The sequence below is a fragment of the Pseudomyrmex gracilis genome, unplaced genomic scaffold, assembly GCF_002006095.1.
Source record: "Pseudomyrmex gracilis isolate BER0280 unplaced genomic scaffold, ASM200609v1 scaffold_75, whole genome shotgun sequence".
NCBI lineage: Eukaryota > Metazoa > Arthropoda > Insecta > Hymenoptera > Formicidae > Pseudomyrmex > Pseudomyrmex gracilis.
In genome coordinates this window covers 541,572-557,504 of record NW_018020659.1, presented here as the reverse complement: position 1 = coordinate 557,504, position 15,933 = coordinate 541,572, and the positions used below count along the sequence as shown (strand labels likewise).

At 44.9% G+C, this 15,933-nt stretch overlaps 1 protein-coding gene across 1 annotated transcript in view; it reads right to left on the bottom strand.

Annotated features, from left to right (window-relative positions):
* LOC109854927 (protein lozenge-like) overlaps positions 1 to 15,933 on the bottom strand; it is a 36,909-nt gene that overhangs the window by 17,132 nt on the left and 3,844 nt on the right. The window contains exons 3-4 of the mRNA XM_020428566.1: positions 11,760 to 11,873; positions 5,462 to 5,773 (exon numbers count right to left, since the gene is read on the bottom strand). Of these exons, the coding sequence (XP_020284155.1) occupies positions 5,462 to 5,773; positions 11,760 to 11,873 (426 nt within the window). The remainder of the gene's footprint in view (positions 1 to 5,461; positions 5,774 to 11,759; positions 11,874 to 15,933) is intronic.

Here is a 15,933-nt window from a genome sequence, read left to right as displayed (position 1 = left end):
TGCGTTGCGCGTTCGGTTGTTTCTCAAGTTGCGCCGCTGCGACGATCTATTTTTTTCTTTGTTTTTTTTTTCAGATTTTATTCACGCAAATGTCTGAGACGGATATCGTCGATCAATCAATTGACGACGTGACGTAACGTCGGAAATTTTGTTTCTTCAAAAACATCTTCAAGAGAAACAAGAGCGCGTGAATTTGCGCGTTAACGCGGCTGCTCCTTAAATGCGTCATAGATCCTTTTACATTCTATAGAACGATTTTAGGCGCGTACGTTAATAACCTCGTGATATAGAGCATGATAGGGGTCCGCCATGTTGCGCGAGGGTGAGTCGCGATAGGAGTGTGTGTGACACTTTCCTAATTGCCTCGCAACTTCCTATCCCCCTTCCCTTGTTTAAGAAAACAACCAACCCTTATCCGCCCGTTCCTCGGCTTCAGACTTCGGATCAGAAAACTTTCGAACACAACAACCGGACGTTGTGAACTTGCGCGTCCCGTTGTGTCATAAAAACGATCAATTTGTAGAAAATAAGCGCACCTGTGCAGAGAACGTGAAGCATATAATTTACAACACACGTTGCGCAACGCGAGCGAGAATATGTTTGTTTTGTACATAAAATTATTTAATAGTATATAAAAAAGAGAAATGAAATTTTTTCTCGTTGAAATTATCGAAAAACTTTCAACAACTTCCCGAGAAAATCAAAATCGGCGGACTGTGTCCGCCACCGGATTTACGGCAGTAGTCGGATATCGGATGTCGGTTGAAAATGAGATATTGGAAACGGAATCCGCTACATAATGCGTACACGGATAAGATCGTGCCGTTCTCAGGGTGAACATCAGGAGTAACGTTTAAAGTAAGAGTGCCAGCTGCAGCAAGTAGTAGCGAGGCACACAAGGAGGCGTAATAATCTCGTACAAGCACGCACTAGAGGCCTCTCCATTAAGGCCGCGTCGGCAGCATTCTAAGTACCGACGGAGAGAGGCCGGGAGGGAGAGAGAGAGAGAGGTGTGCGGGTACCGAGATTCACGGCGGGACAATCAGTAGGTAGAAAAAAATCCACGAAGAGAACAGCCAGAAAGGTAGCCGCATTCTTGGTAGCTTGCCTTGTGTGTCCGAAGGCACGTGGGAATCGCAAGATCGGTGGGCCCCCGTTGGGTCGTTGGTGTGTTGGACCCAAGTGCGCGCGGTGGCGCACAAGCGCGCGCTCTCCCTCTCGTCTCGTCTTTTTGGATAAAATCTTCTCTCTCTCTAGGTAAAGCACGAGCATCCCCGCTGTAAATAGGCAAAGACCCGGGACAGACCGGCCGGTTGTTGCAGCCGCGGCCTCTTTGTCTCTTTCTCGCTGGCGAGTAATATAGCCGGCGAAGAGGAGGAATATGAAAGAGAGAGAGAGAGAGAGAGATAACCCCCCTTCTCTCTCGCTAACTCGCGACAAGCTGCTTCTGGATTCTTCGCGCGCATCGGGGGACCGGAGCTCGCAACGCGAATTACACGCTTCTTAACCTTAACCATCCGGTAAACTGGCCGCGCGTAAAAATCGCCGGTCATTCGCGCGGAGAAAAAAAAAATACGACGAATTTAACGATTGCGACGCGGTGAGATGACGATTGTCTTCTTATCAAAAGAGAGTCGTCGATGAATTATACATTCGTTTGAATTTTTTTTCAATTGTCGCGTTTATTTACCGAACAACGCCGTTTCTCTCCCGAAGATAGACGGAAAGGTCAGAGCGGGAGAGTAGTAGCTTCTCTCATCCGTTCTTCTCCGTCCGGTATAAATTTTTCTAATTTTACACTCGACACCGTTCGTTTATCTTAGCCGGATAAATAACTTCCTCCTCGTAAACCGCGCCATGACGCGCCTTTATAGAGAGAAACGCGGGGTTTCATTTCTCTCTCCGACGGTGAACCTGTTAGAAGGCAACACCGGGCACCGATCTCACTCTCTCCCGAACGAATCTTTCGCCACAGGAGAAAAGCGAGAAAAGGAGCGACTGTGCGCGAGAGGACGACGACGACGACGACGACGAGGACGACGCGCGAGAGGACGGGAAACAAGAGTTTGCCGCTGGTTGCAGCGCGGCCTATACGAGACGTAGACGTGGAGGCAGACAGAAGGAGTCAGCACAGAAATATACAATCAACATGATTGTTTGACACCCCATAATCAGCGTCCTTACCCCTACCACCGTACGCCAACATCGTGGCTTCTCCGTTCGTTTTGCCTCACCCCCCCCTTCCGCCCGCGCGTTTCTCCTCTTCCTGGTCTAAGCATCAGGCAAACGCAAGAGTCCTCAACCGTTCCTTTCACGTTGATACCACCTGAGGATCCGCTCCTCTCCTCTCTCCCGTCCTCTCCCTCTCTCTCTCTCTCTCTTTCTCGCATCACCTACCTCGGTCCGCTGCCGCTGCCGCGCGCGGGGCCTCATTACCCCGATCACGACTCGAAATGAGACTCGGCGCGGGGCAAGGAAGAGACGAGAAACGGACACGGTTATATTATAAGAGACAGAAATAATGCTCGCTTCTTCCCTTTTTTCTCCACCCGACGAGGGGACCTCCCGACCAACCGACCGACCGACCGACCGACCGACGTGGCGTTTTACCCTTTCGGCGAAGAGACGCGAAGCGCGCGCGTATATACGCGCGGGAGAATTTGTGCCTTGAAATTTACACGTGAGATTGCGTAAAAAAAAAAAAAAATAAAAAGTAATTGTAGAAATTACGCGCGCGGAGAAAAAAACTCTCTCTCTCTCTCTGTGCGAATATAAAAAACAACTGTGTGTGACCTAATTTCACGCACATGATATTTCTTTTCCACGTTGCGTTTCTTCTCTAAGCTAAACCGTAAACGTTTATATAAATTCTATCAATTTCACGCGCAGTTTTACACGCTCTCTGTATTTTTGCCGTCATATTTGCGAAATGACGGAATTTGTTTTTTTTTTTTTTTTTACGATTTCACCGCTTCTTACAGAACTTTCCGGCACGTACAGGAGATTTAGAAAGCAATTCGCGAGAAGAAGAAGAAGAAGAAGAAGACAAGGCGAAGGGGAAAAGGCGGCGAATAGGGGGTTCGATTCAAGTAACGTCGCCGAAGCGAAGCGAGGCAGAAGATAAAAGGAAGAGTCGCGCGAGCGAAGAGCAAAAACAACACACGGATCCAGCGCCGGGGATCGATCGAGAAGCGACCGATCGATACCTGGTATTACGCAGACGTGCACGTGAGTCGTACGTGAGTGCACGAGCACGTCGGGCGTGAGCCGTCGGCAGAGAGAGAGATTCAAACCGGGTGAAAAGAGAGTTATCCCGAAGACGCGAAGGAGCTGCTAAGGACGAAACGGGGATAGGCTAGGTTTCTCTCTCTCTCTCTCTCTCTCTCGCTCTTTCTCTGTTCTTCTCTTCGAGTCTGACAGAAGGTAAGAAAATTGCATCCGCCAACGCGCGCTCGGTCATTTCGCACCACGCTCGAGAGAGCCCGAAACGCGCATCGAAGTTTTCGAAACTGCTCATTATAGAGAGACGCGAAGAAGGAAAGAGAAGTGTCGAATGTGAATGAGCGGGGGGTAAATGGAATATCCCGACGAGATTACATCCATTCATGCGGGTGGAACTGAAAAAATCCATCGGTTGGCCACCGGAGCCTGGACATTTTGGTACCTTTTGGATGATGATCTTTCTTGGACTCCGTTTAACGTCTCGCGAGTCTCGCCGCGAAAGCGCCGCCGCGCGCGTTCTTTTTGAAGAGAAGCGAGAGAGAAACTTTCTTTGAAACTTTGAGCGAAATATAAACGAGCTAATTTCGACAACGGTCGATCTATATATTCGCGAAGGTGTCACGAGGGTGTGACGAGAGAAGTCTCGTTTTGGAAGGTGACGAAGGAGGACCCGATCGCGCGCGCGCGCGACGTACGGGGAAGTACGAGGGGGCGGCGGAGAGAAGGAGATTAGGGCAAAGAGAAACCGCAACGTAGCTTCAAAGAGGTCTCTCGCCAGTCAGGGGCGCGTATACTTAACTTTGATCAGGTCGAGACCGCTGATGCGAGACGAGCCGTGCAGAAATAAAGTGCCTTGCCTCGACCTTCCCGCCTTTTTGCGTCCTAAATTATCTCGAGATAGTCGAACGCGAAATGTCGAGAGACAGAGACTCTATTGCTAGCGGGGGGCTCGCGCGCGCGCGCGTATCGTACCGTCGCGCGAAGAAAATCGGTTCGGTTTTTGCCCGAGAGACCGGGCAGATGTAACCGAACTTGTTGTAATTTTAAACGCGCTGTTTGAAGAAGACGACCCCCCGACTATTTTTATCGACGGAAGAAAGAATTTTCATCCGGATGGAAAATGTTCGTTACGTTACGTTACGGGAAAATTTCTCTTGTAGCAATGAGAACTTTTTGAAAGTTTTGTTGCGACCGATAACGTCCTCTCTCTCTCTCTCTCTCTCCGCGAGGAGAGGACACTTTTTCCTCGTGCACGGCGACGCAACGGTGCATCGGCGAGATCGGCGGTGGAAGGGAGATGGAAACGGCAGGTTGAATGTCGTTATTACGTTGAATTAGAGGGTGCAGAGCCGGAACGAGGTATGAAACTATTACCTCGCGAAACGGCAGAGGTCTCCTCTCCTTCCCTTCCTCTCTAAAACTCTCCTTTCCTTCCATAATCTCTCTCTCTCTCTCTCTCTCTCTCTCTCTCTCTCTCTCTCTCTCTCTCTCTTTCTCTCTTTCTCTTTCTGTCTTCACCCTTCCGCAACGAAGGGTTGGGTGGGGTTAGTGCATATTTTCGAGCTGCTCTCTCTCTCTCTCTCTCTCTCTCTCTCTCTCTCTCTCTCTNCTCTCTCTCTCTCTCTCTCTCTCTCTCTCTCTCTCTCTCTTTCTTTCTCTCTTCCTCCCTCTCTCTCTCTCTCTCTTTCACGAGGCACGAGGATGCTGTGCGAAGAGAGCGCGAGATGATGATAGCCGCATCACGAATATCCATCACAAACTAAAGGAGCAAATAGAGCAGAAGATGTTTCTACTTAGCACTTAGGCCGAGCACTACGTAAACCTCTACTATGATGCAAACAAGCGCAAATCTCTGTGAAAATGTGATGTCTATCTTTCGAAATGTGTACGTCAAACAAAACTATGTATTATTAAATAATTCGAAATTTTCTCTCTCTCTCTCTCTCTCTCTTTCTCTCTTGTTCTTCTTCTTCTTCTTTTGTATCGAAAAAGAACGTGTACAAAAATTGAGTGATATTAAGGATAATAAATTTTTAATACGTTTACTCGGTTTTTTAACGTATTAAAAGACAAGTCTCTTAATTAAAGCGTATCTTAATACGATAATTTATAAAACGCACTAAGATGAGAAAAGATGATTACGTGTCATCGCTTTGCATACGAAACAGATCAAACTGACTTCCGTTCAAAAAAAAAAAAAAAAAAAAAAAAAAAAAGCGACTGCGGAATCAGAACTCACCGCCGTGTTGAGGACTACGTTTGTAGCAATCCTGATGAGCGGAAGAGCCGCCGGTAGCCCCGAGGTGTGTACTGGAAGCCGGCGATGCGGTCGGGTCGGTGTTGTTGGGGTTGGTGCAGGCACCGCTAACCGAATTCGTGGTGACGTTGTTGCCGGTCTGTTGGTCGTGTAAGTGACTGCTGTTGTGATGATGGTGATGCTTATTCCTTCCGAAGGACTCGAGTTCTCGCAAGTGGGACCTGAACGAGGTTGGCGCGTCGAGGAAAGGTCTCTGTCCCAGACCGAGGGCGCGAAACTGCTGATGTTGCTGTCCTGAAAATAAATTATGCACAATGTGCGATGATGTGCACATATGTAGATCTCACGAATTTGTTTGCAATCTTGAGTACTTCGATCTTGTATAGTATTATACAGACACAGAGCGAGACTTAATAAACGATTTAAATCGATTTTTTTTTCTTTCGATACGCAACAAATTACGTCGCGAAGAAGACCAGTAAAGACTTAAAAAAAAAAAAAAAAACAAACAAACACACACACACACACACATTAAAATATTTCTCCGCGAAATGCAATACATATCGCGAAATTTTATATTAGTTTAGTCTTTGACGCGATTCGAACACGTGGAATCCCTAAATCTCGTGGGAGATTGACCAGCGCGCGCGTGTCTGCGTCATTAACCCAATAAAGCGGGATAATGAAGAAACTCGACCTCTCTCTTCCCTCGATAGACTTCAATAGCATTCCTCGCATAACCGGGACCTCGTGAATAGAGACAGAATCTCGAGCCAAGTATCGTGGCGTGTACATAACGTAGATACTCCGATTTCCCCTAATATGCCGGATTCTGGTAAACGCTTGATACATATTGTTACGCGACAATGCACATGACTCGATCTCGGCACACGCATCACTCCGTAATCAATCGGAAATGCATAGACGAGATGGAAGACCGAATACATTTGACACGCGGAATAAGAAAAAGTTCAAATGAAAATTACGTATTGTGTATTTTTTAGCAATACACAAGCATTACGTATTTTTTTTTTACTAAGAAGTAAGTTAGATAAAATTTCAACGCAGCGTATCGTTTTTTAACGTGCCGGAAGTTTCTGCTTCCGCAAACTGCCAATATTATTATTTGCGTGTATATATATATTATATATAGCAATCTATATCTATATCTATATCTATAGCAAGATCTATAGATCTATATATATATATATAGATTTATATATATAGCAATCTATATCTATATCTATATCTATAGCAAGATCTATAGATCTATATATATATATATATATATAGATTTATATATATAGCAATCTATATCTATATCTATATCTATAGCAAGATCTATATATATAGCAAGATGTATATATATAAATCTATATATATATATAGATTTATATATATAGCAATCTATATCTATATCTATATCTATATCTATATATATAGCAAGATCTATGTATATAGATCTATATATATATACATCTCTTAAAGCGACAACAGAATCTCCAGAATCCGTCCACCCATCACCCGTAAGCAATAGAAGTGGCACATTTTTGCCTTGCCTCGTTCGTTCCGCGCGCATCTCTCTCTCGTCTTTCCCTCTCCTTTTTCTCTCTCAACGGTTTCAGCATCGAGGAGAAGCCAGAACCAAGAATGGGAAGCCTAGGCGCAAATTGTTATTTCTCGCGAGTAGAAGGTGAAGAAGGGGGGAGGGGAGATAAGGATGGAAAAGGAAAGAGAGACGGAGGCGAGGCGAGAGAAGAACGAAGACGGAGAAGCGAGATAAAAGAGGAGAGAAAGAGAGAGAGAGAGACACCTCCACCGGCCACACGAGGGCGAACGACAAATAAAGTTCGACCGCAAACTGCACGAAATTGTCGGCGAGCCCAGATGGTCAGCTCCGGTGCTCTTGACCGATGCCTACAAGATTATTCCTTGCTACCGACTATCACGATCATCGGCCCGCGCCACGAGGTTGCTACACAAGAGAAGAAGAGGGTCGTCCCGTGTACAAGGGCCCCGCGAGGATCCCACGACTTCCCACGTATATACCGAACGCTACGATAATGCCCCCGAATGTACGAAGCGTTACGCAGCGATGAGTTTATCTCTCGATGTCTGCTCTTTTGTTTTATACGAACTTTATATTCGCGAAGGAGATCGAACAACAGAGCTTTTTGTTTGAGAAAATGCATACGTAGAGAAATTATATTTTTGACAAATTTGAAAAAAAAAATCGATTCGCTACCGTATGTTACTTCGACACTGAATGTGCGACGTATATACGTTCGGAATTCTTTTCGCGCGCAAGGAACTTAATTACGGAGCTTATTAACAAACGCAATTGTCTGGCGACAATCGCGAAGCGCGAAATCGCGCCAGTCACGTGCATGCGCGTATGCGTGTATGAACCAAAAAAAAAAAAAATGCTTAATTAAAATAAATAAAAGAATAGAACGGTGATGTATATAACACCTTCGTCAATTGCCTCTCCGGAGCGCAGATAAGCGAGAGAAGAGAGCGAGAAAGAAAGAAGGTAAAAAAACGGAGAGAACAATATATAATTCCAATCTCGAGTGGCATGAGTGGTGGGCTTATCTAATCAAAGTGTGGCGGGTCCCGGGAGGACGGAAATAGCGCGGCTTTTTCCTCCTCTCTAATAACAGGAGCCCCTCCCTCCGCCCGTCTTACGTCCTCCTTGACGCCAGTTACCAGACCGGCGCAACGCGTTTTCGTTAGAATTTTATTTTCTCTCTCTCTCTCTCTCTGTCTCTCTCTCTCTCTCTCTTTCTCTCTCTTCTAAAATGTTCTTTTTTTTTCCTCATTTCTTCGCGTTAACGTGTTTCGCGGTATCATCTGCGCACATCCGCTTTCGATTTCAGATCGTCGCGACGATTTGTCGCGAGTAAAATTCTTCTTCCGGCGGCTGCTATTCAGCGGAGCGTGTATTCTCAAGCGGAAGCCTCACGAGATCGGGCTCTCACTTCTCGGACGCCGGACTTTATCAGGGAGGAGGTGGTCTTTAATCGGACTTTTCGGGGCGCCGATAGAGGCCTTTTCCTCTGAAACCGGTATCGGGATCAAGAGGATCCGGCCACGCGAGGAAATCCAATCGCGAAGTAGGTAGGTCCGCGCCGTTCCAATTTTAACATTTTGATTGACGGTCCACCGACCGTCGAAATTGCTTCGTATCGTGGATTCCTTTCGTCGCGCTATCGGTTTTCTCGAAAACTACATTTAAGGGCACGTCGATTGGCGGGTACGCGCGCGATTTTGCAGATATAGATATATATATATATATATATATATATATATATATATATAAAGCGAAAACTTGCACTTCGATCTCGCGGCGAAAGAAACCGACGACGATGATCGTTTTCTCTCTCATCGTCCGGAATCGGCATTCGCGTCGTGTACATATGTATTTCACCGATCCGAAATATCTCGCCCGTTCCTCCAAAAAAATATGGCGACGTCGTTAAACAAAGTCTTTTGTCGTTAAACAAAATTATTCGAGAACGAGAAGTATTTTTGTTTTGTTTTGTTTTTATCGGAACGATCGCGTGTTAAAACCGAGAAATCATTTTGCGAGTTGACGATATGCGCTGCTCTAATAATAGACCAACATTCCACAGCGGGACAATTACGGGAAAAAAAACGCAAATTCAATTTCGATCTTTGAGTGACAGCACCCATCCGTCCGATATTCGTTTCGCTCCGCTTGCATTTCGATGATTTTGGGTTACGGTGACGGGCGGCGGCCACTTTGTTTCGCGAGCTCTTCTCTCTCTCTCTCTCTCTCTCTCTTTCCCCTCCCTCTCCCTTTCCCGATTTATCCGCACCGCTCTCGATTCATATCCTCCCTCCCTCCCCCCGCCCTCCGCATTACGTTGTCGATGTTTCGGTTATTGACAACTCGCAAATTACTCAAAACACTCTGTCGCCAATGATCCGTCTAATAAAATGTTGACGTTTTATCGTGACTTTTTTTTTTATTCTAATAATCTTTTCCGAACAACTCATCCGTGCGCACAACTCTATCAAAAAAAAAAAGAAATACTTTTCGACCAAATATATATACGAGATAAAATATAATTCGCTCGTGTTGTAAAAACAAAGAAATTCTATGATTAAGGTCGATATCGAGCGTTAAAAACAGATGTAAAAATATATATTAAAAATTCATTAACAAAAGTAGATACATAGTATATGTTCGGTGCGAAATATATTGCATACATTACGTATTTTTCACATCTCGTATTCTCGATAGAGAACGAGAGAAAGAAAAAATTGTATTTCTCCCGCCGGATTTGCTCGTGTTCTTCCAAGGAGAACGGAAGAACTTCCTATTTTTTTAAAGAGCGCTTTCGCGCGTTGCGAAGTGGGCGAATTACGGAAAATTGCCCGATTACCGGTTGCCCGTCGTCGTTTTACGGACGTTACACACACACACGGAGTGTGTGCGCGACGCGGAGGGATGATTTTCGATAACAAAAAGCTTGCGATTATGCGCGCGCAATAATGAGAGACTGGCAGGTGTCTGCGGGGCGCTTGAGCGTCGCGCATTGTTGGCAGGACAATAAAAGGCCGCTGGCGGTGGTTGTTTTTGCACGACGGCGCTCGCGTTATATAAAACGCCGGTTGTTGCCGCATAGATTGTCTCTCCGGGTGCGTGCCGGGCGATGAGGCACGCCATCGCCCCGGCGATGCCAAAAACCCGTGTATGCAATATGTCTCGTCATATGCGTGTTCTATTCCGCGACGTGGCCAATGATGCCACGTGACACGCTTTGTTTTGTTCAATTACGTTCGTGCGCGTCGTCTTTTTCGGCTAAGAAAGAGCCAGTAGGTCGGCGACGCGACGTCCGGCTCCCGCTCCGAACGACGATTTAAACCACGATTTAAATACGCCGTTCTCGTTAAAAGCGAAAGTTCCTCCCTCTGCTGCAAATTTGTCAACAAGATAAACATAAAAATAAAAAAAAGCGCGCGATATCGCAAATTATTTACGCATTTCTTTTTTTGTTTCTAACAGGTCTGATCGAAGATTAATTTTATTTAGATCGATCATTAAATAATAAAATTATGCTACACGGTCGAAAGGCAATATTTGATTATTTTCTTTCGTGAGAATTGAATAAATTTTATTCGCAAATATTAGATTTGTGTTTGCTAATACAAAATTAAGAAAAGTGAAATTGTGATCGCGCGTTCGAAAACGAACTTTCGTGGGGGGGTGGAAAAGAGAGAATCACAGTGCATTTTTAAAATTGTTAAACGCCGCAAAGAGACTAGAGGCGCGCGACTTGAAACTTTTAACTCAACCGTTAAGTGCACTTTATGCCGGCTGGAAAATTGACGAGCTTCACGCGTTTTTGCACCTGGTCTCGCTCCCGTCACGCGGGTCGCGGGAGTCAAGCAGTAAAAACATCAGTAAAATCAATCACGCCCGACCATTTCGAAAAAAAAAAAACACACAGCGGGGCGGGTGCCTGCTACCATCAATACTTTATACAACAAATGCGAAACGCCCGCAAAAAATTGCCGCGTTTTCGCGGTTAACTCCGCAACGGCTATTAATCTGATATCGAAATAACGACCATTTTTTTTTTTTTTTTATTCGCCGCGAATGCATCCGAAAATAGGTGTCGGGCGCTTGAACGTCGAAGCGCGCGCACAAGCGCGCGACATCTCCTTTTCGATTCGACGGATATACGGCGGGCGGAGGAGGGAAACGAATTTGCAGTCGCGAAGTTTATAAAATTGGAGACTCGGAATATAAGCCACCCTTCTGCTCTCTCTCTCTCTCTCTCTCTCTCTCTCTCTCTCTCACTTGAGTTTCGCGTGATTCTATCAATTTCGGCCGACCGATAATGAGTTCGCCAACAGAATGTTTTTAGCAATTTTTTCGGGGGTTTTCGCGGCAAATTAGCGTAAGTGAGTTAAGCGTATCGGGCGCGCACGAAACCTCCGCTTGTAAAAGCATTGTCTCTCCCGTGTGCGCGCGCGTTTCGCGTGTGCACGTGTGTGGGTGGGTGCGCGAATAGTCCCGACCCGAAACACGCACCCGAACGCGAAATACGCACGTCGACCACTGCATCATCGCGCACCATCTGCTCGGTAATGACTCCCCATTACCGCGCGTGCAGGGACTTTCGTTGAATTATCGGGGTAAATTTTCAGGGAATCCCCCGGAGCGCGCGCGGCGCGGTGCGGCAGAATAGATCTCTCGTCGCGATCGAAAGCGTTGCGCTCATAAAGTGTCACATGATCCACTTACTCGTTTTCGATCGCGGCTCCCGCGGTCCGTCGACGGTCACCTTAATCGCCCTCGTGTACGTCGCTACTTGGGGCGGCGTCGTTGACACGGTAATGGTAATGCTGAAACTCTTTCCTGCGACAGAGAAACGATATTGTAAATTAGTTTCATTCAGGCAACACAATTTTGTCATTTTAATTAAGTTTTTTTCTTAAAGGTATTACCCTCACGTCCCTGCGGGGGCGCGGGAGAACGAAGATAGTTCTAAAATAATTAATGATGATACGCTCGCAATATAAAAAATAACAAAAATAAAATCGCGGCTTTACTTAATTTAATTTAATAAATAACACCTTACATTGCTCGTTTAATTGACCTGTTTTATTATTTTTGAAGATAGTTCTACTTCACTCCGATCGAGGAAGTGGCCAACGCTCGCTCTTTCTCGTGCGTTAATCATAAAATCGCTCGTTTTTTCTGTGTTATTTTAATTGTTACTAAAAAAAAACTGTACGATACAGGCGTCTGATTTTTCACCCATATTTTCTTTATAGTTTGAAGAAGCTGTAGTAGGGGAGACTGGGTCTGGTTGTGACACACACGGGTAAAAAGTTACACAACCTTAAATTAGCGATGAAAAATAATTGCAACAACAATGATGTTAATGACGCGTGTGACGCGCGTGACAGTTGTCGCGTTTGTCTCTTTTTAGCTTTAACGTAGCACTTAATTTTCATCACTAATCAAAGCTTGTAAGCTTTTTACCCGTGTCACAATCAGCCCCAGTCTCCCCTGATATTCTTAGCCAGATCTAAAAATTTGAACTTTAGATATTTAAGTAAATGCACGTGATTTCCTCGTTCTCCCTGTCACTTCCACGTTAAATCACGCGAAATTTCGTTTTCGATTTTCTCAAAAACTGTATGATACAAAAATCTGAAAAAAATTCAGGAGTTCATATAGATCGAGTTTTTAAACATTGTGTAAAAGTTTAGAGCACAACTAAAAATTAGAACAAGAAATATATAAGAGCCATTCCCAGGATGTTGAGCGAAAACTGTACGTGTATATATATATATATACACATGTAACGAATTCAACTTGTAAATTTTAAAACTTAGTTAGGGGGATATCCGGGGTCTCTCATATGTGAGATGCAAAAATCCAGCATCCCGTATGAATTTAAGAATTGAGATTTCAATTCTAAAAACACTCACTTGTAAAAATTTACAAGTTGAATTCGTTACTTGTGTATATATATATACACCGAAAAAATTGTATTCTTGTTTTGAGGAGATATCCCACTTACTTTAAGTATATTTTATACTAAAATAGGCGCCAAGAAGAGTTTCTTATTTTAAGAGGAAAATCCTCTAAATAGTAATATTGATAAGAATATATACTGATTAGAATATAAAAAGCCTCTATAGAAACACATATGTATCTCACTATCGAAAAAGACTATATTCTTAAATTAAAAATATATTCTTAATTTCAGAAGAATATCATCTAAAATCTTTAAGAAGATTTTTTAATTATAAAATCTTCTACTTACGAAAATATAAGTTTTTCGATGTATATACACGTACAGTTTCCGTTCAACATCCTGGGATTGGCTCGTATAAGGCCTTATATATTTCTTGTTATTAATTTTAACGGGCCTTAAGTCATAATTGTTTAAAAATTAGAAAACAATCGAGGGGGTAATATCTTAAGTTATGTTGCGACCAAAATATATTCACACACCTACATTAAATATTCTTACGTAAAATTACTGGATAGCAATCGTGTAAATAAACGCGCTGCTTTTGCACGCTTTTAAATTTAATATTATTATTATTTTTTTTTTTAGAATTACATACAATCTGAGAAATTATTTTCTCACAAAAAACGCGTGTAGATACTTAAGCAATTCTTGTGTATTTGTTTTATTCACATTAAGTGCTAATTAATATATTTAAACTCAGTTTAACTTTAATTAAGTCACGAGACAAAAGAGGAAGCTAATCTGCAATTGCGACTTTGCAATTACCAGTCTATTCGATTCTTAACAAAGCTTCGGTATTCTCAAGCATGTTAAAAGATAATAGAAGAGAAGGATGCCTTTGGAGGTGGAGTAGTCGTGTGCATATATCATTGGCGAAGGTCTGAAAAGAGAGAGTTGAAGGTCCGGTTATATTAATTCCTTCTCCATAAACGTCCGTCGGAGAGATTGACTACGCGCTCTTAAACGGCCCATCGCGCGCTAATATGCATTCGGTAATTCGCCGCTCTTTCACAGCTCTTCCGTTTGTTAAGAGAAGAGCGGCCGGAGTTGTCCCTTTACAGACCGAGTTGTTCCTCCCGGACAGAGGGTTCCGTTCGCGGGATGTGAAAAATTTACGCACAGGCTTTTGGTCTTCTCCCGTTATTTACGTTCTCCCGAATTAGAAACGGAGAGAAGTTTTCGGGCGCGTTTTTGAAGCGAAACATTATATACTGCCTCACGGATCACAAAGAGAACCGGAAAACGAGCAGTCCCGTCAGCAAAGCCGACATAGCAGGCGATAACTTGACGAGAACGATTCGGAGTACGATATGCCATCCATTTCGCGGGAATCCGTTCTCTCAAAACACTCGAGTGTCAACTTGTCTAATATGACGAAAACGAAACACGACCAAGACTGCTGTTTACGCCCAAAAGAGACGATACCTAACGCGCCGCGGACATGCAATCGTTTGTGTTGGCGTAAATGTCAACGATTTGTAATTGTCTCCCCTTGGTGCACCCAGTTCCACCTCGCTGTGTCTGTCAACATGATAACCGGCATCAAACACCGCCAACCCCCGCGCCACCCCCCCCGGGAGCTGCAACTGACTGCAGAGCTACATGGCGTTATATCCCAGTTATATCGTGACTCCTCTCCGCTCTTCCGCGATAGAACCCGCGCCGCCATCCCTGTTGTGTCCTCCGCCCGGTGGTCCCAGGATACCTCTCACGGCCGTCATTGCCACCGTCATCGTTCGCATCTGTCGCGCGCAAAGTACAGTCGGGATTCCGATTCATGTATTTTCTATTTTTTTTTTATTTATTTATTTGTTTTTTTTTTTTTTTAATTAAAATGTGATTCTTTTTATGCGATTTCTTGCGAGACGAGACATGTACGAAATGCAATTCGGTATGTAAAAAAAAAGACAGTAAATTTTTATCACATACTCGTTACAAAAGAAATAAAACTTGTCCGGACCGGAAACAAAGCAGGAAAAAATTCTATCGAAGTTTTGAGAAAGAAAAAAAATTATTTTAGACATACATAAAGTTATACCAATTTCGGAACAAGTCGGAAAATCCTCAATTTTATGCGCCAAAAAAAAATCCTTTAGCAATCCCGTTTTTGCATTATCTTCAAGTGTTAAGACGACGACACTCGCTCGGAAAATCTGTCGAAGTCGAGAGGGAGATGAGGAAGAGGTGGCAGACGCGATCGGAAGGGTCGCGCGCGCGCTACGCTGGACCCCCTCTTCCCCTACCCCCCTAGTCGAGTCCATCGCATTTGGGGCTAATAATGCCGCACAGCCGATTCCCCTCTCCGGCACCCGGACCTGCGGTTAATACTCGATGATGGGAACGGTCATCTGCAGAGACAGGACCCGGCCTGTGCATTCGCGAAACGGTGGTGGACGGACGGGCGGACGAGCGAACGGACGGATGGACGAACGAACGGACAGACGGACGGACGGACGGACGAACGGACGAACGGACGGACGGGCAGACAAAACCGGGCCACGCGCGTATGTGGCACCTATATAACGTACAGCATCACAGCTCCGACTACTCACGGGATCTCTCCCCCGCACGCGTGTGTACGTGTCGGTGCGTTGGCAACACACCGACGACCGAGATGAGCGCGCCAGCCCAAACCGCCCGCACACAACCGCCTGAAACCACTCGAAACCGTCCGTTAATACTCGTGGCGACGAGGAGCGGAGGGGACGAAGTTGCGTAGGGCTAAGCGAGCAGCAGCAGCAGCAGCAGCGCATCGGGGGTAGAAAGGCTAAAAAGGGGTGGGCGAAGGAGGGCAGAGAGAGAGAGACGCATATGTCGGTGGTAGGGACGAAGCGCGGAGGTCCCAGAGTCTCCCAACAGGATGTCTCTGCAATTGTCAAATAATTACTATCGGTGGTAATTTCAGCCGTGTCGATATAGACTGCGGTA